This window comes from Anopheles arabiensis, chromosome 3 (assembly GCF_016920715.1).
Source record: "Anopheles arabiensis isolate DONGOLA chromosome 3, AaraD3, whole genome shotgun sequence".
In the NCBI taxonomy this organism is placed as follows: domain Eukaryota; kingdom Metazoa; phylum Arthropoda; class Insecta; order Diptera; family Culicidae; genus Anopheles; species Anopheles arabiensis.
In genome coordinates, this window is record NC_053518.1 from 43209351 (window position 1) to 43233818 (window position 24468).

At 41.8% G+C, this 24468-nt stretch overlaps 2 protein-coding genes across 8 annotated transcripts in view; one reads left to right on the forward strand and one right to left on the reverse strand.

Moving 5' to 3' along the window:
• Positions 1-24468, forward strand: part of LOC120902875 (mucin-5AC) — a 159138-nt gene that overhangs the window by 92900 nt on the left and 41770 nt on the right. For all 7 annotated transcript variants that reach the window (XM_040311940.1, XM_040311938.1, XM_040311944.1 and 4 more), the window contains exons 5-7: positions 437-616; positions 14491-14680; positions 20899-21091. In XM_040311940.1, the coding sequence (XP_040167874.1) occupies positions 437-616; positions 14491-14680; positions 20899-21091 (563 nt within the window). The remainder of the gene's footprint in view (positions 1-436; positions 617-14490; positions 14681-20898; positions 21092-24468) is intronic.
• On the reverse strand, positions 23483-24195 carry LOC120902876. Its single transcript, XM_040311946.1, has 3 exons — positions 23978-24195; positions 23663-23910; positions 23483-23598 (listed from the first exon to the last, which is right to left on the reverse strand). Exons 1-3 carry the CDS (start codon positions 24105-24107, stop codon positions 23557-23559), a joined length of 420 nt encoding a protein of 139 aa, XP_040167880.1. The 5' UTR covers positions 24108-24195; the 3' UTR covers positions 23483-23556.

The window sequence follows — 24468 nt, forward strand, 5'->3', positions numbered from 1 at the left end:
CTGGCTTTAATGTTTTATGTTGAACAGAGCGCGCTATTTGGAGGGATTTTTCGGAGACGGAAAATCGAACATCATTCAAATACGGGTACTTGAGTGATCAGATTTGTGTTTCCACTTGATCGATTTGCTAAATTTTCTCGATTTGGTTGCTTGCCCCTTTTTGCTTCCCTTTCATAGAGAAACAACCCCATTGCAACACACTACCAGTGAAGCAACGAATTGCTAACACAACTACCACCTCTTGTACGATCGTCTCGATCCTGCAGACAAATCATTCGTTTCCAGGAACGAAAACGGAAGCTCAACTTCAATCATTCGCCTTCTAAAACCCGCCCTCCATGGCGGGTCGATAAATCAGCCAACCAAATCAGCTCATTGCATTTTTCCGTATTTGTGCTTACCTCCTTCTTTTTTCCACTTACACAAATACTTTCAGGGCCAAATTTGTACCTGATTTTCAACCGACAGACGAGGCCACTGCACCAACACATCCGCAACCATCATCACAGCATGGGCAGTTTCAGCAGCAACATTCGCTTCCGGTGCCGACGGATGAATCCTACTCTCCACCGTCGCCCGAGGAAGCGGAACGAATAATTTCCAATTTGCTGCCTAGGTGAGTAAATGGTTACGTTTTTTTGTGCTGCATATTTTTCACTGTATATGTATGTGTTACATTGCATTTTGGAAAAGGATTATGTGCTTGCCCGAAGAAAGGCTTGACAGGCAAGTTCCACAAGATGCATATCAAGCGCTTGCAACAGAGAGCAGAGGTTGTGTGCATTGCAAAAAAAGCGTGATTACATTCAAATTACAGCATTCCTGCGTGCAACGGAATGAATCAAAAGTTTCTCGCGGAAGCGGAAGGAGTCGTTTAAAAGGAAACAGAGGCAAACGGTGCATTTTTTCTGCTTCAAACAACTAACAAGGTCCTTTAGACGCACGGATGAATGAGTTTGTGCTTTGACAGCACTTGAAAACAAACAAAAAATGCTTTCAAGTGTTTGAAACACTTTAGCCACCGGCTTGGTTGGTACCTATTCTCGGTGCGCTGCCACTAGAGGGGTAGCTTTAAAATTTACCATAACTGCTTTGCACTGCTTGGTGTTTGAAAATTGGGCGCAATTTGAAGGTATTCAGATGTAAAATCGCAAATGTGTAACATTAAAATAGATAAGTTAATTTCCATGACACACCTCTGTTTGATCATTCGAAGTTTATGCGATAATTTATGTCGATTCCTTCAAGCCGTTTCAGCTCAATGCTTGCAATTAATTGACACACTGGAACTATCATTGGTGCAATGGTTAAGGAGGATGGGGATTAATTAAAATTAATTGGAACATTCATTTCCGTTGTGATTGTTCTCGTCTGTCTCGTTGTTCGTTCCCCGCTTGCTGCTTTCACTCTACCATCCATTAAAATTAAAGCAAACATAGTGAACAACGAACAGGTGAGGTGTTATCAAAACTCCCCCGACTGCAACTGCACACTCGCTGTAGCTTCAGATGATTGAGAAGACATAATATTTTGTGTTCCAAATTACTTGCACAACATACTCTATAGCAAAATCTCCGGCTTCCATCCGAAGGCACCCCGACGAACAAAGGCCACCACCCAAAAGCCTCTTATCCCCATGCAGCGAGCAAACAAAAGCATTTCTACCGGCCTGTTGCCGTTTGCCTTGTGTCTCGCACGACAAACAACAAAAGCCTGAAGAGCATTATGTGTTGTTTTTTTATTTGCTGTTTATGTACTAGCAGCTAATCAGGAACGCTCATTTACATCCTGCTCTTTGCGTTTGGTGTTGCTGTTGTAAGTCTACCTTTTTTCCCCATCATACTGCCCACTTTTGGGAAAGTGTCTCCTGCCTGTGATGATGCTGGACGGAGGAATAAAACAACAAAGTCGAAAAAAATTAAAAACAAACAAATACGTCTGGTAAAGCCGGCGACTTTAACGCTTTGCACTGGTTGGTCCACTCCCTCAACGCTTCCTGGAGTTGACTACACACACCGCTGGAACAAGGTGATGATACCGCCAGTATAGTTGATGAAAAATCATAACCATACACAAGGGTCGTCACAGGGCACGGATAGATGATAGTAAAAACGTGCTCCTACAGTCTTACAGCCTAGATTGTAAACACATGAGCGCTAGAGCGATGAAACATCCCACACCGGGAGCATTACACTCTTCTGGTACGCGAAATTCCTTCTTCCACGATGAACGACCGTTTTTGTGGAGGAAAAGCATGGAGGAGGGCAAAAGGGAGAGAGGGTGTATAAATGTCAACATAATCTGGCCTCGGGGTGCACATACAGCCTCGCTCAGGCCAAAGGGAAAGCAAACGGTCTTGAAGATGAAGCCAGAGTGTGAACAGACTGGGAAAGAAAAACTAAGGTAGTTTTAGCTATCGTAAGAAGCATGATGTCTCTGCTCTTGTCCGTAAGCAGAAACATGTTGAACCTCTAGTCTGTTGATGAAATTGTTGCGGAACATCTTCATTCATTGGTTACACGACCGATCGGCACAATATGTTACAGAAGATCATGTACCGCACTAACAACAAGCGCAAACACGCGTGCCAATATAATCATGTCAGTGTGTGTATAGCATTAGTGTACACGTGACGAGCGATGGATCACGAAAAGTTAGTAATTTTTAAAATGAATTTCACGAAAGCCGCTTTTACGTTGTTTTAAAAATAAGTTTGAGGGATTATGTTACATAAATTCTTAAAATTTCTAACGAAAAATTACTTCTAAACAATATTGTTCAGCAGACAACCGCACCACCGGTTCGGTTCCTGTGTATCTCGACTACTTTTCACTCTCTTTCACCCACTGAATTGGTTGGTTCACTTCCGGCATACCATGTGTGCTGGGGTGGGTACAATTTGCCGGTCTATGTACATTCGTTTGCATAGTGAATGAAAAACGCAAACATCAACACAGACAGCAGACCCCGTAGTACGTTCATCCATTCACCAATTCATGTATGTCTGCACTGCATAAATAGTGGGCTCGATTATTTACGGTCTTATTCTACGATACGCTTGAATCGTGCGTTTGTGTGTGAGAGGTTTTCTATTTTTTGTTTCATTTGCTTTGTCTGCTGTCGTGTTTTCTTGATTATAGACGCATACATTATGTAAAACGTGTGTTTCATGGAAATGAGTATTTCATCATTTGCTGGCAGAGCATGATTATGTTTGAGTATCTAATAATTGCAAGTTCTGCAATTCCTCTTTCATAATTCTCTCTTAATCACAAGAAGTACCATGCGTCTCCATCGAGTTTGAAATTTTATTTTTATTCAAAGCTTATTGTTTCGCAGCTCTACGCTTAGGATTTGGTGGTATATTAGTTCAAATAATTTCATTATTTTTCTGGTAATTAAATGGTAAAATGTTTACAAAAAAGTGAGAAAAGGCTATGCGCCTCCATTAAATATTTATTAATGGATGGTTTCTATAATATTTATAAAAAAAGGAAATACCTTCACCTTGTATCTCCATCTTGATTACAGCCTTGTTTATTTCGTAACTCTATCCTTAAAGGTCACGTTTCATGTAATTGAGACGATTCCATTATTGTTTGCCACCGGTGAAATGGCTAAAGGTTAGCACCGATTAGCTTCCCATGGAAACATTTACTTTTTTCCTTGGAGGATTGAACATGATTGACATTGCTTTCCGCAACTTTTGGAAGCAGCAAATAAAAAATAAAAAAAAGGTATGGAGAAAAATTAACACCACCATTTGACTAGGTTTTTGGGAAAATTGATATTGACTCGTTTGTCAACAAAACACGCATTTTGATTGGAACACATTTGCACAAAGTAAAGGTTTTTTTTATACATGCTGATACATCAAAAACTAACAATAAAACAGCAGGGCCACTAATGGAGCTCTATGGTTGATGAATTTGTTATGAAGAAAACGTGTAGGCCCGACTCTGTACATGGTCGAGGTCCGAGGTCAGCAATGTCATTGACCTCGCAACCTCCTTAGCCAGTCATTGAAAGGTAGGTTATTAGCCCCGCAAAAAGCATAAGAAACAAAAAGCTTTACATTGCGGCGGTGGACACGGACGCTAAACGCCACAATATGACGACCTACCGCCGACGCACCGACTAACTGCTGACGAGAAAGTTTTAAATTTGATCACCATTCGCTCACCATCGGTACAGCGGTATGCAATTATCTCCCTGAGCACGGTGAAACCTCGCGCAAGTTTTACCAGCACCTAGAATAAATATAATGCATGCAACAAACATACTGCACGGCTGGTACCGCAAAATGGGTTGCTAGTAGATGTTTGTAAAAAGCGAAACAACATTCAGTAACTTTGTTTTCTAACTACCTTAAATAGATATTTTCTCTCGCTCTCGCTCTATATCTTTTCATATCTGTATCTATATGTAGTGCTCTCTATCTCCCTGTCTATTTTTATCTCTATATACTCTCTCTATCTGTCAATGTATTGTTCAAACCCCCTCAGCTACACCATTCAGGTGATTCTGATGCACAATAAGCACAAGCGCGAGCAATTGTTTGGCACGATGATGTTTGTCTTTTTGTGCAGGGTTAGTTTTACCACACCTGCACCAGCTGTGGTCGTGTGATGTTACCGAATGAAGTTGAGAAGAATTTTTTTGCTGTGTTTGTTATTTAATTCATAATTCCACCATGCTGTGTTGGTTGTGAGGATTGGTATTGTTTTTAATTAAAAGTTTTCAGCAACACGGCAGAACATCTCATCGCGAAAAACACGTTTGCGGAAGTAGCGGCAACCTTTACCCACCGCAGACAACTACATGACAAATTGGTAGCAACGTGTAGAAATGTAAAGTCGTTCCATTGATTATAACGATGTGAAGTGAAATTAGTTGAGGATCTGTTTAGTGTTTTGTAAAATAAATTCATTTGAAACTAGTTATGAAATACTAGTTCTAAAGCACTGTAATATTAATAAAAATTACGTACACGTTGTTCTAATATTTGACTCCATGATTTGATTTTCATGTCGACGCACCATCGTATTTAATAATGCAATAATTCACCATCAAACTTAATCTTGATCTTGGACGGGGGCGTCCAGCATGGCCACCGCAGTGCAGCGCGGCGTTTTAAACACGGCTGCTTGCAAAAATGGTTTCCCAAAACGATTCACTGCAGTTAATTTTCGGCACGACCCAATTTTCGTCCGATACACTCACCATCGCTCAATCAATGCCAAAAACACCAGTGCCAAACCACCGCCACGGCAACGGGAATCGAACGTACGTACGATGATTCGTACCTTCCGATAATCGACCAGCGCCAAATCGAACGAACCAAACTGAGCCAATAGCGCTGCTGCGGGAGGAAGGGGAGGGGAGAGGCATTGCTTCTCATAACCTGTCAAGGCGACGGCAGACAAGCCGGTGTGAGAAGCGGTGATCCACCATAGAAACGCTGTCTCTCCCTGGTCTCCTGGGCCGGACAGGCGGACGAGATGACCACAGGATACCGTTCCATCATCATCGGTTGGTTAAATTGAAAATTGAGTTATTAGGTCATCTACCAGCTGGGGGTGGTGGACCGCTTTTTGGCACAGTATCTCATCCTATCCCAGACCGTTCGTTCGCTTTGTTTGCACGTGCATAAACTGGCACACTACTACCACAACAACAACAACAGCGGCGGTGGCGACGGCGGCCACTTGCTGCATGCTGCGACCTACCGCATACCCAAGGCAGCCGGTGGCCAGTCTATTGGCTATCAACGGTTCAGGCTGATGAAATATTTCGTCCTTTTAGTGCTCGAGGTGGACGACGCAATTCTTCGTAACGAATCTATAAGCCTGTGGATTGGTAACATTGGCGAACTGATACTCTCGATTTCTATGTGCGTGTGTGTGTGTCATTTTTGCGTTTCCATACCGACAAGGACAGGCTTGGACCAGTGTGGATCAGTGTGCCACGTACCAACGTGCATGTTGTTTTTCCATCGCAAGACCCTGAACGTTTCCTGTATAGAGCCTGCCCGGGAAGCCCTCTTGCGGCATTCTGATAACCGCAAAATTCGATTAAAATGGATCCAGCGAGAATGCAGAACGAACTCAATCCCATTCCCGTATGTGGAAATACGATTTCTCGTTTGGATTATTTATTTTAAGAACGTGCAATCTAGGTGAAAAAGGATTTGTATACGGACCAATCTTTGATTCTGTTTCGTTTGTAAAACGGTTATCTATGGCTCGGACATCATCTCGTTGCTTGACGTTTTTCAAGTGACAGCTCGATATGATGCGGTTTTTGTGGGATTTTGTGGAGACGTATGCCTGACAACTGTTTGAAATGGTGGATGTGGTGGACTGTAACACATTTGTTTATTCGGTCAGGCACCCTAACACATCATAAACCGCAAAACCAATGGAAAGGTTTTAAATATGTTTGCTAAACCAATGCTTTTGCTTGTCCCTACAGTGATTAATTGTTTGCTTTATTATTTTCAAAGATATTGAAGAATTGATTAATCGACTAATCATGTTTCTGACTGATTACTAATAAAATGTTGTAATGACATTCAATCATGATGCATTTAAATAACACTTGTGATGTATTTGTGCGTTCCAACGTCAGTCGTTTCTAGAACAAGATCAAAAAATAATTAGCCACAACTACACAACCGCTCTCTCCTGCCACAACGATACACACCATGTCAGCAATTAACATAGTCATTCGCGTTTTACCGCAGTACTGCTGAGAACACACATCCAAAATGTGACGTATTTATTGACTTGCCATGCCCAAACTCAAGCACTGTACCTCCGCCATGCTGCAACATGCCAAAATTCAATTTTTAGCACAGCAAACCACAACCGAAATCCGCAGCATTCGATCGTTCACATAGAATCTTTGTGCTCGATTAAGCATGAAGAAAATACGGAATGCGAAATGGTGTACTGCGAAAGGCAAGGACTCGACTTGCCTATCGAAACCCCAATGCAATGGGGCCGCCGTGTTTGCCTCATTGCTTTAATATTTAAACGGGCAAACTATCGTTCAACGACGGCGTTATTTCCATCAGTGACCGTATAACCCAGCTCCGGTATTTCACTCGCTGCAAAGGTATTTTGTTGTCAAGCGCTGACCGAAAATGTTTCCGGTGAAACATCTTTGTTTCAGCAGTCAGCAGGGTTAAATAATTCAAAATACTGCTGGCCTAAAAGCATCGTCGCATTGCCGCTTTAACGTAGTCGTCGGTTGGGTACACGGTGATACTGGAAGAAGGAACACACTACACTTACAACACTTGTCTATCAAGTGAAGTCTCGCAGCGAGTTCGCGCATCCCGATACTAACGAGAATGTATGGCATCCGCATCGCAATGGTTCCACCGTAGTAAAGACGGATTCGTTCAACCTCGGATTTATCTTGCAATCATGGAAGATTAATCACCACCACCATCACCACCGTCTTTCGCCCACGCTCCGATGGTCTAATGGCAGTTTAATGCCCCTGTTAGCTAATAATTTCCCAACAACACACACACGCTATCCCAAACGGGCTGACGATCGATCGAGTAAATAAGAAAGCTTCCTGGGTCCGTCTGCCGATAGGTCGTCGGAACGATGGCAGAGCGGAGATGACAGAAATCCTAACAGTGGAAAATGGTGCAATTGATCAGATCAGGTTCAGACTCATCAAATTCAGACGATCGGAAATTACTTCCAACTGCCTGCTGGCTGGCAGCTGGCAAGCACACGATACACGGAGCGAATGCAAAATTGTTCAATATTGAGCTAGGATGTACAAATTTGTACATTACAACGATTTCGAAGGCTCGTTCTCTTGTGCACAGCGGAGGAAATGTATGTTCCAGGATGGTCAAAAATCATTTTTTTAGCGTGATGAGATCAGTTTTTTTGTATTGTTGAATGGATGTTAATATATTTTTTTATTGTTTTGTGTAAGATAATCTTTATTTCCCTTAGAAAGCTCAAACACAATTTCAACCACTTTTTTGTCGTTCCACACTGTGCTCCATAACTACAGTACGATAGGTCTTATCAGCAACCGTAAAATCCAATATATCCTCGAGGCACCCATTTCCCACCGAAAAAAATGCAGAAAAAGAACACCACACATCATCCACGAAGAAGAAACACATGATATTTGATCACCGTTCGCACGGCGATTTTTCTTTGCAAATATAGAAGCTTTGCTAACCCACACCGATGGTACGGCCGGATCTGATTTGACTCGCTATATTGAGCGGCGAACGTTGTACGTAATCCAATGCTAATATCGAAGTCACGAGGACACATTCCCGTCTGGCGTATTGGACACATGAACGCCACCACCTGAACGCTCTGCTACATACACACATATATAGGCAATCGAGGAGCCCTCTTGATCCAGTCTCATCCAGTGTCAAATCCCACCATGCAGAACGGGAACCATTGGTGAGGATTGGAGGGAAACGGGAGGTCGCAAGGGAGGTGAAATCAGTGAAAATAGGCTGTCTGGTGCTTTAGGCTTCACCGGCTGCTACCACTTTCGAGCCTTCTGACGTCGTGTCGTCTCGTATGACTATGTCAGCGCGATTGTGTGTGTGTGTGTGTTTTACGCCGTTGGCTGACTTGACATTTTCACCATCTCCGTGGTCCGTGGATGCAGATACATTAAATATTTGATTTACCCTTCCACATACTGTGTGCGAATGAAACGGCACTTTTCAATTGTATACAGACGCAATATATCTGTAGTAGTTGTATTAAATTCTATTTAAATGTTGGTACAATATTTTAAAGGAATGTGTAGCATTGAGCATTCAGTAACATGCAACTTATTTTATGAAAAACGGTTTCAAATGTGATTCTTTCCATGCCACATTGAAGTTCTGGTACTTTGTCCTGCTAGATATGATTTTAAGGGTTTGTTTGTCTTCAAATGTACGACGTGGTTTAAAAAGCTTGCAAGGATGATCAATCTACCAACACTTCACATAAAAAAGTAATTTGAAATAAAGCTCTTTACAATTGCCATCCTTTCTAATAGCATGTTCCATCGCCACAAACACACCAGCTACTAACACATGCACACACACACAAAAACATGGCTACAAAACACGGATCCAATTTTCATTTCCGACCCGTTTGCTATTGTGTGCTCCAGCAGCGGGAGAAAACCTTTACTACACACTTCCTTTTACTACTACATCGGGTTGCAAATCAACAGTCAACGTCACTCCTTCACCCCAAGTCTGACAGCGCCTGACACACACACCCATGCACACACATACACAAACTTTGAAAGAAAAATCACGTCACCCCGCATAAAGACACCCCGTTTCCTCAAACGAATGGATTAAAAATGCAACCTTAATCCGAGTGCAACCACTCGAGGATAAAATGCACCGCCAGGCAGCAGCAGCAGCAGCAACAGTGAGTGCTATTTCACTTTCTCTCTCGCTCTCTCTCTCTCTCTCTATCCATCTCCCTTTCTGTCGCTGCAAACCAGACCGGTTGTTGAACTTTTCCGCTTTTCCGGCTGCATTCTAGCCTGCCGGAGGTGGGTGTCTGGTAATGTGCAGCAGCCGGGTTTGGTAGGAAAATATGCACAGACACAATACCCAAATCGTTTCCGTATCCGCTTCACTGACGCTCGTTTCGTTTTTGCAGCTTTAATCCACTTTGGCCCTCGGGAGCCGTGTTTGGCACGGTACACCGAGAACTCTGTTGGGCTTTCGAGCAACCCCGGTACGGGACGAAAAAAGGGGGGCTTCGGGAAAGACGGAGGTTGCGAAATTCTTCTCTCTTACTCGGTTAGTAGGAAAATAATATCGCAAGCCCTCTCGCTGAAGGGGGCGCTTGAGCGCTTTTACCTCAAGTGATTAATCCTTGGCAGGGCTTTCTTGTTTTGTTGCGTTGCCCTGCCACAGCCGACGGTGGCCTTTTTACGCCCCAGTGGTAACGCGCGCGGAGGCAAAGCGAGAGATTATTACCGAGTTGATCGATAATTGTGTTTGGTTTATCCTGCGCCAAGCAAGCGCCCAGCAGCCCTCCGTGCTGAGGTTTCTTCGGCACGCTCCAACATCCGGATAAGTTTCCCCGTGGACGTGTACTGTGCCAACTTACGACCGATAGCAGAAGCAAACAACCAAACGAAGACTGATTTATCCGAACGCCTGTGTGTTGAGGCAAGTTATGCTTGAGGATGTAAAAAAAATGGTAGCAGTTTTCCATCGATACCGTCGATACTTTCTGACAGCTTTCAGGGATGAAGTTTCCGTTGCATTTGATTGATACGTTTTTTGGTTTGTTTTAATGGATAGCTGGCCCGGAAAATATGTCTTACTCTGTAACTGCGCCAGAGTTTGCCCGTATAGGAAGACTTCAATTTATCGAGCTCAATAAATTTAATTGAAATTCACACAAACTTTTCTCACAACATAAGTAAAGTAAGCTCAAATGGAAGGAAGGAAAAGTTTCGATCGTTACCGTTAATCCCTCCGATGGTGTGGTGTGTTGTTTTTTTTTAAACGGCTCCGAATTCAATTAGCCACAATCAACCTGAAGGTGAGCCATCAGTCGGAAGACATCTCCGGCTGGCAAGGTGGAGCTTATTTTGAGGTTGACTGATTGGACAGGTGAAAGAGCAATCGATGGATTAATTTGATAAACTTTGAGTTCAGGATCAGGAAGGCGTCAGGATCTGACATTGCTTGATAAGGCAATATTTGTTTTACCGGTAATGAGCGTATCAGTATCTGGAGATTAGGTTTAAATTGCATCTTAAGCTGTCATGTATTTCGAAGCTATTTATTTTTATTGTTGTTTTTTTTATGTCTTTCTCAGAAGGATATCAAAATAAATTTAAAAATCTGTCAAATAATATGTAGCACAATGCCAGCATAAAAATATTTGAAAACATTTGGCGAAATTGAAGCATACTCTGTGACATTAAAAATGTAAATACTTGGTTTTGGTACAACGTTGTTGCTGCTTCTTTCTGAATCTGATCAAACTGACCTACAATCCTAGCTATGGGGCTCTTCACGATTCTAGTCAGATTTTATATGGAGTTTTTTTACAGTAAGAGGTAGAAATCATGTTAACACTCAATACAAAACCACACACAAAACTATCCTGCGATTTTCAGCCTAGATTATTTCTAGAATTTCTAGAGTCTCAAAGCTAGAATTAGACTCAAATGGCAAAACAAGGTGGTGTTTTGATTTATCCCAAGGTTCATTAAAGAGATCAGGTGGTGGAATCTAGAATCAAAGTGTATGTAGACGTGGTGGTCTCATAGTATGTTTTTTATAACCAAATGATGTTCCAACATTTTTTTACAGGACGGGTGAAAACTTTTGCTCAAACAGGCTTTATACACAAACTCGTCGGTTTGTGCTGTATTATAATCCTGAAAAAAACCTTTCAAATATTTTAAACAATTATAAAAACAATAATTTTATTGAAAAAAATCATTCAGAGTGTCACTCGTTTTGAGAGAGTCGGAAGTATCTTCTTCGTTCTGTCTTTGGCGCAACAACCGTTGTCGGTCAAGGCCTACCAGTACCACTAATGTCCTTGGCTGTCAGTGACCTATCCGATCACACATAGTAGGATAGTCGGTAGTCTACGAATAGGGGACATGGTCCATACGGTGCTTGAATTCATGACAGTCGAGACAGCAGACGACTGCACCACAGGAGAGGCCGTGTCCCAATACAAAATTAAATAAATAATTAAGATACTATAAATTAGGCTAATGGTAGATATTGTATAGCAGTGCTCTCCAACATTTTTAGTACCACGGACCACTTGGTTTTGAAAGTAAATTTGCCGCGGTCCACATATATTAAGGGCTTATAATTCGTAGACTTACGATTTGGAACGATAAAAAAGTAAACGATAAGTAATGTAACATGCTTTTCTTCTTTAAAAAAATCAAATCTTTCGCGGACCACATCTGTTCACGCAACGGACCACAAAAGGTCCGTGGACCACAGGTTGTAGACTACTGTTGTTTAGTATTATTGTTTGTAATTGTTTTTTTTACATTGTTCGGTTCTTAGAATCATTGCAAATAAGAATTAGTTACAAATTCCATGTTGATTTTCGTTGACTGTATTCAATGAGCAATATTTTTAACGAATTGTTTATCCACATTTACTATTGGCGCGCTAGTGCTAGTGCAAAATGCAACCGACGGAACGATTATATTAGACGGTAACCTATTACAAGTTTCTTTACTGCAGATACAACTCACACGTCAAATGGGAACGTGTACCGCTTTTCCCGCAGCTTTTTGTACCGTTTCGTTTTACCACAACATCCGATTACATCTACTTTTTACCACACCACTTGCACCGCGCTGTTACAACTTTGCCTCAAACGGAAACCTACACAAAAAAACAGGAACAATTTCTCTTCGTTTAGCTGACGCTAAGCTTCCAACAAGTCCAGAACAGTGTTTGCATTCCAGATTCTTCGACAAACGCGTTTTCTTTCGCACAAATCCTGTTTGCAACCAATTTAACCTGCAATTTTCTGTACTTTTTTCCGCAGTTCAAGCATACCCACTCATAGAACACACATATTCCCAACAAAAAATTGCAAACTTTGTTAAGGAAACTTTGATGGGAGATGTGACTCGACTCGAAAACTGTCCTTTCATGAAGTGCATCCGACATAGGAGAAGTTGTGCTTTTTTTTTGGTTCTTGCTCTCCCTCAACAAAATGCAACATCAGCAACCGAAACGGCATAAGGCAAGCCTCAAACTTGGGTTTTGTGTTCGGTTGTGATTTTTTTAGAAAACGAAGCGAACGAAAAAGTGAAGGTAGTTTGGCGACAATTTCATTGTCATCAGCTCCTGCTCGTTCGTCGGCAGTTTGGTGAGATTGCGAATGAGTTTGTAGTTCTGTTTGATGTGAAAAAGGGGGAAAGGTGAAGCAAAAAACCCCACAGAACAGAGTGGGAAAGTATATTGCACCACCTACCTAAGCTTCTAGTAATTTGGCGTTTGGTAGTAGTTTTGAACATGAAGACGTAAAATTTTCTGACAAAGCAGAAAGAAAGTTCAAACCATTTTCTGTCATCGAATACGGCAAATGAAACGAAAAACTCTTAGCATGAAGATGCAGTCCTTTTCCCCATGCTCAAAACTTTAAGCCGCTTTGAATGACAGTAGCGCGTCATGGAATCCTATTACGACGACTGCTTGCCGGTGCATTCCTTTTTATTGTGATCTATTATGATCTATCTACTGCTGCTGCAAAAGGAAGGCAACAAGTTTTCGCAACACTTGCAATCATAAATCACGTACCACTGTTTATTGTTCTCCATACCCTCCATGGGTTCTTTAATGCGCACCATAATAAAGTGTCAAGCAGTCTTCAACTTCGTTTTATATTTCCATTCTTTTTTTTTACTCGTTTCTACTCCACAAACACATCAACTATACCGCCATCCACCTTTATCGAAGCCTTTTAATCATTGGAGCCAAATTCAGAAAGAAACCCCGACTGTACGCTGGAGTCGTGCTTATGCTCCATGGGCTCCGTTCCCTGCACAAACACAAAAAAGCCCTCCCGAGACCGATATGGCGGTAAAGAAAAATGTGATGCTAGACGCAAACACTCACTTAGACATCGAAAACCAATGCAACACAGCGGAACGATTTATCTCGCTGTGTGCATTCTCCTCGCGCGGCTCCACGTTATGCCGAAGGTCGGAAAAGTGCAATGTCGCGCCACGTGTCTGCACGCCTCCTTTTCCAGACGCTGCAGCCGGTGTACGTGTCGGGTCTGTGACCGCGAGTATCCCGCTCTCTTCATGTTTATAACACCCCGTTGGGTCGCCGGTTTCGCTTTCGCGTATTTTTGCGCCGGCCGACATCGACCAGACGACAAAGAAAATGCACAACCTTTTGAAAGGGAAAAACTTTTTCTCACGATCCTTTATTCTACGCTGGTCTGCGTGTGTTTGTGTGTGTGAGAGAGAAAGAGAAAGAGGCAGAAGATACAAGAACACGGAAAGGAATTGCATAGTTGCATACACACATACATTACATAGTTGCATACATACAAATCGACCCAAACAAACCGTTTGTGGAGTAGCTGCACACTCACTCGGATGCCTTCACGAAGGGCAGCTTGAGATCGAGACGTTCTGATTTATCTGGCTCATGGGTGACGGCGGCGCGTTCGCTTTATCTGTTCCCCGTCCGTGATTGTCTGTGAAGTCTGTGAGTTATTATGTGGCGTCTGACTGGGAAAGTCTGTATGTGTGTGTGCGCACGGTACAACAGCATGCATCTTGCTGCTTGCAACCGCTTCCGGGTTGCTGCTGACGAAACCACTTCTTTCATCACGCCGGAGCAACTTCCGAAAATTCGATTACCGACTGTCTGCGTGCGCTCGCAGACTCTACCATGGCTACCATTCTCGTTGCCACTTTTTCACCCGTTTGTGTCCTTTTTTTTTCTTGCAGAATCTCTCCAAACACATCGCCCAAACGGCGACCGGTGGCAGAAAATGGTCCAACGGAGTGGCGCAGCAGAAATCAATCGATTCGCACCTCGGACGCGATCAGCATCGGCGACAGTGACACTTCCGGCGACAACAAACCGTCCTCACACGACGAAACCATCATCACGAAAAGTCCTACACAAACAACACTGGTAAGTAGTAGTTTGGGAAGTCGAGCATGATATGTGGCAAGACGTTTATTCATTATCATTTTAAATCCTATCTTAAGCATGTTTTGTATCGGTTAGAAATATGGATTTTTATTTAGTGTCTATTGTACACGAAAAAAGGAGAAGATGGTACGAAAAGTGGAGGAAAAACAGGTAGCCAAAAGTAGAAGAACTATCACAGTTTAATAATTTCACAACGCTTGCACTTGATGTATTGCAATAACTATTCAGCTGTTTTAAAGCTGTTCAAACTGTTCGTTTGAAGGATGAGCTATAGTTCGACAAACAGTTCTTATTTAATATTCTGTACGTAACGTATGAGATCGAATTTAAAGGCCTGTCTTATTGACCCTATTTATTATAAACATATTTAATATTTAGCAGCGAAAAAAAATTATAAGAAGGGACGGCTCTTTTCGGCTGGCTGTAGAAAAAAATAAGGGAGATAATTTATTTTCATGAACATGCTTTGCAAGGTAATTATTTAAACTTACTTGCAAAAATAAATCTACAACCTGCGAGAGCTGTCGTCAGTTGTCCGAAATTTTCGCCAGGTTGGACGAAGACATACGTGTAGACATGTTTTAAGATCTACCATCGATTTTTATAAACTCCTGCTCATTTTTTGCGCCAAACTGTTGGAGTAAATCTTTTTCATCATGTTAGTCCAGAAAAAATCGATGGGACGGGATGATGTCGGACTAGTTCATGGACTTGGGTGTCATATCGAAATTCCGCCGAAATGATCGCAATGAGTTTTGGCATCATTGGTTGTCGCTGCGATGCCAGTGAACACGATTTCTGCTTCCTTATATGTTTGTTTATGTTTCTCGGGTACTATTTCACTGTTTAGCCGTATGCATAGACCTCCCGGCCAAGCTTACGGAGCAATGTAACCACTTGTCCCTCGGTCTTCATTCCTTCAGCTTCCTTTGGAGCCTGAAATCGCTCTTTGTCTAATAGTGCCAAAATGTTGTAAATGCCGGAAAAGGCTTATACCACGGTCTACAAACTGCCGCATGTAGCTTGTTTTAGACGCTACGGGGTGCCATTCTTTGATCGCGCACGCTACTGAACGAAGTAGCTTCAGTTTTTTGGCCATCACAGTTAAAGTTTGACTGAAAAAGGTAACATTTTTTCTGCTGACTGAGACAAACTCATGCAAAATCTAATTGTTGTAGACTTTTTTAACGTACACGTTAGTGCAGATTACGATCAATCTCTCCTTAATTACAAATAAACAATTAAATTAATATTAATCTTTTACTCCACATTTATAAAACCTTTACATGACACCTTCAATCTTGCTTCTATTTCGATATTCCAAGCATGTTTATTTTTTGCATATCGTATCTAATTTTAGCTTCCTTTCACACGTTCCCCCTAAAAATAAGCTCGAACAATTCCAAAAATATCACCTAAACCCTCCCCTGCGTGAGTAGCCAAGTGTTAATTGCCCATGTGATGAATCGTTGAATCGTTTATGAATTAAGCTGAACAATGTTTAAAAATATTCATCACGCATTTTGTTTTGTGGAGCTTTCTGATAAAGCGACGAGCCAAAAAAAGCCTTTCTCGTTACCCTCTCCTGATCCTTATCATATCGCGTGTCAATGTTTCCGGTGGTGATATCAGCTCACACCTCAATGCCTTTCCTTTTTTTTCATATTTTCAAAGCCTAACCAATCTCACTACTGCTCCTACAGATCCTTGTCAGCTTATCCTATGCCAGCCTTTCACACGCGTGAGCCTTTTGCCAACTTCATCGTCCTTCGAAAATGGATCATCTCGCCCCTGACCGGTCACGGTGTTTTGCAACCAACAGACGACCGGAAGTGTGACCTTCTGTCACTTTCAATCAACTAACCCTCCCATGACCATGCCACCTCGAAGAACCAACACACTTGCGTACAAATTTGCTCATTTCCCCCAGCGCGCGCGCTCGCTCTCTCTCTCATGGAAAGAAAGTACTATTTTGAGGGTATGGGGGCCATATTTATTTGCAAACACATCTTTGCCCCACAGCTTCACTTTCACCCTTTTTTGCTTAGCAGAAGCCGCCAGCGAGATGAATGGTTTGGTACGGTGAGAATAATATTAAAATGGCAAAGGATAAGAGCGTTGCCATTGGTAGATATGAAATACAACGGACACGCCACATCAATACCAGAGCAGGGGCAAATGTTGGTTAGATTGATGTGGAGTCACTTTTTTCTCGATTCAGCTCACTTACCCCTATTGAGTAAGCTTAACACGAGTACAGCAAAACGCACTGTGCTTTTCTTGTTGGCTTCCAACACACACGGACCTCGTTTAATCCTTTCCCCGTCGTTCCCCTCTTCCAAACGAGCCCGCAAATGGAGAAGCCCGGTTGCTTTACCCCACAAGTGCGGTGAATTATTGATATTCTTTTTGAGCCTCTCGAACACGTCGTCTTCCTCCATTTGCCCGACGATGAAAGCCTTGGTATGACCACCGCACGGACGAAATACTGTGTAGGGCTTGTTGGTTTCCTAAAGGTCCGATCGACTATTGACCTACCCCATAGCGAGGGGGTAAAGGGCACATGACTTTTGCCTGATTCGTTCGCAAATAGCATATCTATGTTGCATGTGGTCCTGAATAAATTATCTTTTTTTGTTGTGTGCCAGCTAAAGCGTACTTTATTTTCATTCGTACCAGATGGATGGCGACCGAAATTACGCTCGTTGTTTGTCGGTATGGTCGGGTAGGGTATGGAATAGCAACATTTTGTGACACTAAGAGTGACACATTGATGGAAGTGTAGCTGTTTTCAGACATAGTGTTCGGAGTTGGGTGTTGAATAGTAATTATGTATGTATTGTTTGCTTTTCATTATAATTTTAATTCAATGTCATACAAAATATGAGTAAGAAAATTGACGATTTAAATTGCTCATACTATCATAAATATTACATCTCGCAGCGTCTTCCAGACAGACATAAACTATATTAACTTTAACCAATTTGCTCACAAGAAACTATTCGGCATCAGCATTTCCAGAGCTCGACAATCACGCCTGACTATTCCAACGTGCGACAAACATTATCCGTCTGTAAAGGACTCTAATAAATTTGAGTAAATTTAAAATGGTGCCAGCCCAATTTTGCTATGCTTGCACAGCATAACCACTCACCATACGAAACATTCCGCACCCGAGCAGCGTCTTTTCGCTTCCTTAGACCCATTGCGCACACGTCTGCTTCCTAAGGAAAAGATAGTTTAGCTTAAGTACCTTCAACAAAACCATCTTCCCGTTACGGCTGCTGTTTAGTGAATCGTTTGATATGCTCTCGCAAAACATAAACGAGATGTAACTCTCTTCCTCCCTCCCTACAGTGGAATGAAATGAGAGCGGGAGGTAGTTTTCGTCTATTCGCTCCCTTTGCCGAAAATAACAGTCAAAAAGGAAGAAAACATTCACAGATTCCGAAGAGAATGTCTGTGGCGTCTTTTTCTTTCGTCTTTTTTTTTGCATCCCCTCTGTCCGCACATAACATGGTTGGACTTCCGGAAGATATGGTCCCTTTTTTCGACCATGTGACGGAGCTCTAAAGGAGGGGGTTGTGTGCACGCTTGTATGCTTACCCCACCTCACAACAAGGAAGCGCGCCGCCAAGGAAACGATGCAGACGGAAGCATAAATCACATAAAAATGTAATTTCTACCAACGAAATCCTGCCCGGTTTTTCGGCTGGCCACCGTCGCCACAGCCATACACACACACGCTCTCTCTCTCTCTATGTATGCACGTTGAGGACAGCAATCTGTGGCCCGTAATCGGAATAGCGCAACGAGGCGAAGAAAAAAACGCCCGAAAGATGCTTTGACAACGGGGGGAGGGGGCACCAAATGTTAAATAAATTTCGCTGCCTTCGCTCCCACCGCGTAAAACCAAACGAGCACCAGGCGCACGTCAAATGAAACGGATGAAACAAATGGTAGTTAGCAACATTTTATGCCACAGCCCGAAATTCTTTCAATAAACATTCGCTTAGCTTTGCCGTTGATAAGACGAGCGACGGAATATGGGCGACCACGGTGTTGTTTGCTCTCGTCGTTCTAGCGTGCTAATAAATGGAACGAAAAATCTGATGCGCTTTTATATATGTGCCACGTGGCGGACGAGGCCGGGGTGCGTGGAGATGGAACGATCCACCCCCGTTTAGCGATGGATATCAACCCTATTATCGAGTAATAAGGAACTGTCTCTGGTATCTCTGTCTGTGGTAGTCATACAAATGTTGGGGAAATGTCTGGCTCCATTCCTTCATCAATATCGTTACCTAGATTTCGGAGCATTATTTATCATCTCCCTGTTTACCCGCTTTTCTCGCAATCGTATTATGCACGACAAAATGAGTTCCGTCGAAATGCTTATCCCTTTTTTCGTCCGATGTTCCGACGAATAGTTTACAGACATACATCGGCAAAGCTTTCAACTTTTTGTACCATTCACCATTCACAAACCATCCGACCGATTGCAAAAATATTTTAAAATCACTCCTTTTCAGTCTATTTACGAAGGCACAAGTTTTGAGCGTTTGAAGATTGATTCATTTTCAGCGATTAAGCCAGCACATTGAATCTCTTTTTTTGATTACATTAAGCGAACGGAGAAATGTAAATAGAGATACGCTCAAGTCATTGCGCCATTGAATCGCAGTACAGAAAGGAGAAATTTTCTGTCGAATTCATATCAATTTGTACTACGACTGGATGGTTATTGTTTGGAATGGAAAAGATAAATAAAAATTTGTTTACATTTGCAAAGATCTTTCGATTATATCAACGCAACGCACGAAAATCAATCTCAATCGAATGATGAAACTTTAGTTATCAATGGCGTTTTTAAGCACGAAACCATTAAGTTCTTCGGAATACACTAAGGACTGATCACAGTTGCATTTACCTTAAAAAGATTACTTGACGTAACAAGACAACTTATGAGACGAATGAACTCCACAAAACCCCTTGTAACTATTCCAACAACAATAATTTGTAGAAAAATCCCTTTGCCCAGTCTTACTTGTCGCCTAAATGTATGCAATGAGTGTTATATTCCTTTTTATGGATTTTTTGCAGACATTGCTCCAACAATTTGTTACTAATTATTGACAAATGTTTTGAAAATAAACTGTTATAGAAAACAATTGCTCCTTTTTCTTCTTTTTTGGTTAAACAATCATAATCGGTTTAATCCTGCATTTCGACTTCCACTTGCAAAGCTTCCGCCAACATAGAATCAGAGGAGGAAAAGTATTTGGTGACTGATGTTATTAAGCTGAAAAGCACCACGTTTTTTTTAATTGTTCAACAGTATTATATATTTCAACACAATAAAAACTTGAACCTGCACTTTAATAGGAAATTGAACACAATAGAACACACCTATTTAAAGAAGTGAAGTTCGTTTCTTGACAATGTTTACCGTAACTTCTTCTTATTTGGCGTACCAGTCCAAGATGGTCCTAGCCTACTTTAGCCATAAATGCATTAAGTTTAATAGTTTTGTTCTCTACAATTATTAAAGAAAATAGTAGTAAGAAGTAAATATTTTTCCTTGGATGAAGAAAGTTCGTAGTGGACTAAACAACTACGCCCATTCGGCATTTCTTTTATTTTTACAATGGATTTTTATTGGTGTTTTTAAACCTTTTTTTATAAAATTTGTGTTCAAAAAATTAAATTATGTTTTACCAAATTAATATCAATTTACATTGAAACACATAATATAATACTAATATTGCATACATAATATTGCATACTTTCAGGCGCTAAGCAAGCACGGCGAAGCGGAAATGTTTACTTTTGCCTAAGTTTTTTTTAATATCTTTTGTTATGTTTTTAAAATGTTTTTTAAGTATTTTAAATATTTTTGTAATTTCATCATTACCTTTCAAACTTATCAGCGAATTCATTTCTTCTTATAACATGATCAAACGACATTAACAGCAAGTCAAGCATTCTTTCATCTTCAATCTCGTCCTATTTCTTATCTTGTAGGGTTAAATAATCGCACAGCTAATTTTGTGCTCCATAAATTTCTTCCACATAATAGAATTTAGTTCCATTCCCTCCACTTCCACTCCCGCTCCTCCCGTCTGGTCTAATCATGTTCCGCATACAGTGCCGGCAGCTATAATAGCTTTCCCTCTGTTACTCCCTTTCATCCACAGCCAAAGACGCGTCCACCGAATGCGATGCCCCAGCGATACGCAAGTCTTCCATGTTCGAGTCCACCCAAGCTGCAGGATTTGACCGGATCAAATGATGCCGCCGGCGGAAGTCTGGACGGTGGCCGAAACAAGCTCGGCATCGGTATCAGCGCGGTGCACGATGCGGTACTGCGGGGGATGGCCCGACTGCCCGGTACGTTGCCTTGTTGCATGCTTCCTTATCGCTTATATTTGCATACAATTTCCCCCCCTCTCAGTTTAATTCATCTTTGTGTCGCAATTTGTGTCGAAAGTAAGGCCTGTTAAGTATGGTGCTGTTTAATTTTAATCATTTATTGAATTGAAATGTTTGGTTTAACGTTAGCTAAACCCTTTCTTACATTAAACACATTTTCCAAAACCATGCGAAACAGAACAAAATGAATCCGATTTTCCCAGTAACGTTTGCACCATAATTAGCCCAATTATGGCTACTTCAGTTAACAACCACATCGGGTAAAATCCCATGAAACCCTGGGGCAGTACACTGCAACGCTTTCCACAACTTAATAGCGTTTGTGGGGAAAAATTAAATTTTCATATCAGTAACATCCACCACCTTGCACCGGTGCGCCAACCATGCACTGCTGGTGGCGTTCCCGTGTCCTTTTAACGGACTTTGTGCACGAGCGTTTTTTGTTCCTTCGTTTCGTTCGCTCATTGCGATTAAGCCGTTCTTCCGTAGATCATCCACCATTTCCACAACCATCGTATTTTACCCCTTGGGATGGAATAAGGGAAAACATTGCGCTCGAGCAAAAATTGTACAAAAAAAACCGCGCAAGAAAAATGCTCGGAATGAGCGAAAACAGCGAGCATATTTTTATTTGGTTTCACTTCACACGAAGCTTTTGCACCGAGCCTGAGGATTTAGTTGCATTGCAAAGTTCCATCGCGTTTCGTGGCGCCAATCCCACGTACCACCACGTACACACAGCAGGCGAATTGACATTTGCCTCAACTCTCTACGGTGCACTTTCACGGAGAGATGAAATTATGTGCACCGGGGGAAAATGTGCGAAATGAAGTAAATAAGAGCAGGAACGGGGAAAAGGAAAACAAGCACAGGAGCAGAAACAAATAATCGAACAGAAACTACTAGCAGTAGCTTGTGGTTGTGTACTGTGGCGGGCTCGTGTGTGTGTGTGTGTGCGAGACCAGGCATCGTATAAAGAGCAAAGATTAATGAGATGGCCTACAGGCACGCAGCTGGCTGACGCTAATGGTGTGTGAGTTGTTGTCGTAATTATTCTACGCTTAGTAGTGAGAACAGCGTTAGATATGGGATGAAATTAAGCTCGAAATGGGGGATATGTTAGTGGAAGAAGATGTGTTTTATTTTTTGCAATTACAGTTAGTACTATTTTCTAAAATTAGTAAAAAAAAATCGTCCCACTTTGACCGAGCACACGCTACCCCAGCTTACTCGCACACTCACCACAGTTGATTGATGATAACCTTTAACATTTATAATTGTACATATGGCGTTTACCTAGTGATGGGGATTTCGTTCCGAACCTACTAGGTTCGTTTCGTGTCTTCAATGGTACAAAGTAGTTTTTTTGCACCCAAATGTTGTTCTTCTTGAGATGGTTAAAGCTTTCATTCTTCATGCGAAATTAAAGTAATGTGAGAAGACTTATGATGAGTTTTGGAGAATCCACATTTCTTAGTTTCTAGTGATTTGGAATGAAGAAAACGAGTTTATAGAATCCAGATTTCGTAATTTCTAGTGACTTGGAATGAAGAAAACGACAATATTGAATCCAGATTTCTTAGTTTCTAGTGATTTGGAATGAAGTTTTCCATACAACAAAATTAAGAAATTTTTCTCAGCAGACCATGAGATTTTTGTGAAATTTTCAAAAACCGGGTTTTCTATACAAACGCGCATGCTTTTTAATCGAACTGTCAGCCAACTATCGAACATTCAACTAAAAAGCATGCCAACTAAAAATCGTTCAACTATTGAATTCTGACTGTGGGGCCCTTCACGATTCTAGTTAGTTTTTTGTATGGAGTTTGAAAGTTGGAGGCTGAAATCATGTAAACACTCCATACAAAATCACACACAAAACTAACCTGCAATTTTAAGTCTAGATTATTCTAGCCTCAAAGCTAGAATTAGATTCGAGTACCTGCTCAAAAATGCCTAACAAACAGAAGTGATAAAAATCAGCCTTCTAATGTCAAACACCTTGGGATAAGCCCACAAGTATATTATTCCCACTTTGATAGCTGCTCGAAAACTGCTATACAATGCAAACAGCTGACAGGCTGAAATTTCAGCCCTACGAACTCAAAACGGAAAGGATCCCAATATTGATAATTTGCTGTCATACTTATTAACGCTGGAAATTGTTGAACTTCGTACGTCTTGAAACCCTATGAGAAAGTTTTATTTTCTTAATATCACCCTGAAATAGGTTCTAAGAACCTAGCAGGTTTATTCCATAAAAAGTAACCAGTTATATTCCGTTCCTATTAGCATGGATGATTCCCATCACTCTAAGTGTTGGTGATTTGAGGAGATAATGAACTAGAGTTTCATTCTTTCGATCACCTTCAATAGGCCATATATTTCAATTTCTTTTTTTTCGGTGGCACTGTTACAGCAGTCTAATATTTATTCGGTGGTGCAAAATTGTATCGCTCCGTCGTCTGCAAAAGCAAAAGTTTCGTGTAAAATGGTTTGTGCAACCTAACATAAAACACACATATTTACCGGCGGTAGATTCTTTTCCACCCTTTCGAAATGATAGTGATACTCCTCGAGTAGACGCTTCTGCTCATCCTCCCCAGGTCCGATCCGGAACTTGTGCACACCGGACGAGTACGCTAACGTTCCTACCTTGTCGCGAGGTTTAGCGTAAAGCTTGGCTATCGCTGCGTACGGATACTCGGTGGTGGTGGTGGTACTGGTGCTACCTTCTGTAGGAGTCGTTGCGGCCAAACTGCTCACTCGATCGGTATCTATAGAGCGGATGGACACCGTCAATACGGGTTCACGACTACGTAAGCTTGCTCTGAAATACCATACCCATGCTTCCTTCCACATCCTGCCGCTCGGGTAAGGGGCTGCCACGAGTGGCTCCAATTAAGAGTGCATCAATCAAGCAGACTAGAAAATATTGACCACCTTCACCTGCCCTGCTACCTGCACCAGCCATTGCAAACGAATAGCGATGAAACTGTGATGAAATAAAAAACACGCTACTTGCCACGGGAACGATCGGTACGACACTGACACGGCACTGGTCGTACCTCGTACCTCGGCGTCTGATGCTGCGGCTCCCGGTGGATTGTTTTGTTTTCTTTCCTATCGATTGATACTACGCAGGAATGGGAAACCCCCAGACGATAAGATGAAGCGAGCGAAATCATCGTTTAATCATCCATTTGATTCGCAATTGCTCGCTGACTGGTTGGGTGGCGCTGGGAGCACTGATTGATCTGTATTACTTCTTTTCATCGTTTTGTGTCTGCTTGTGTTTGTGTATTTACACCGGCTAGACAAACATTAATCAAATG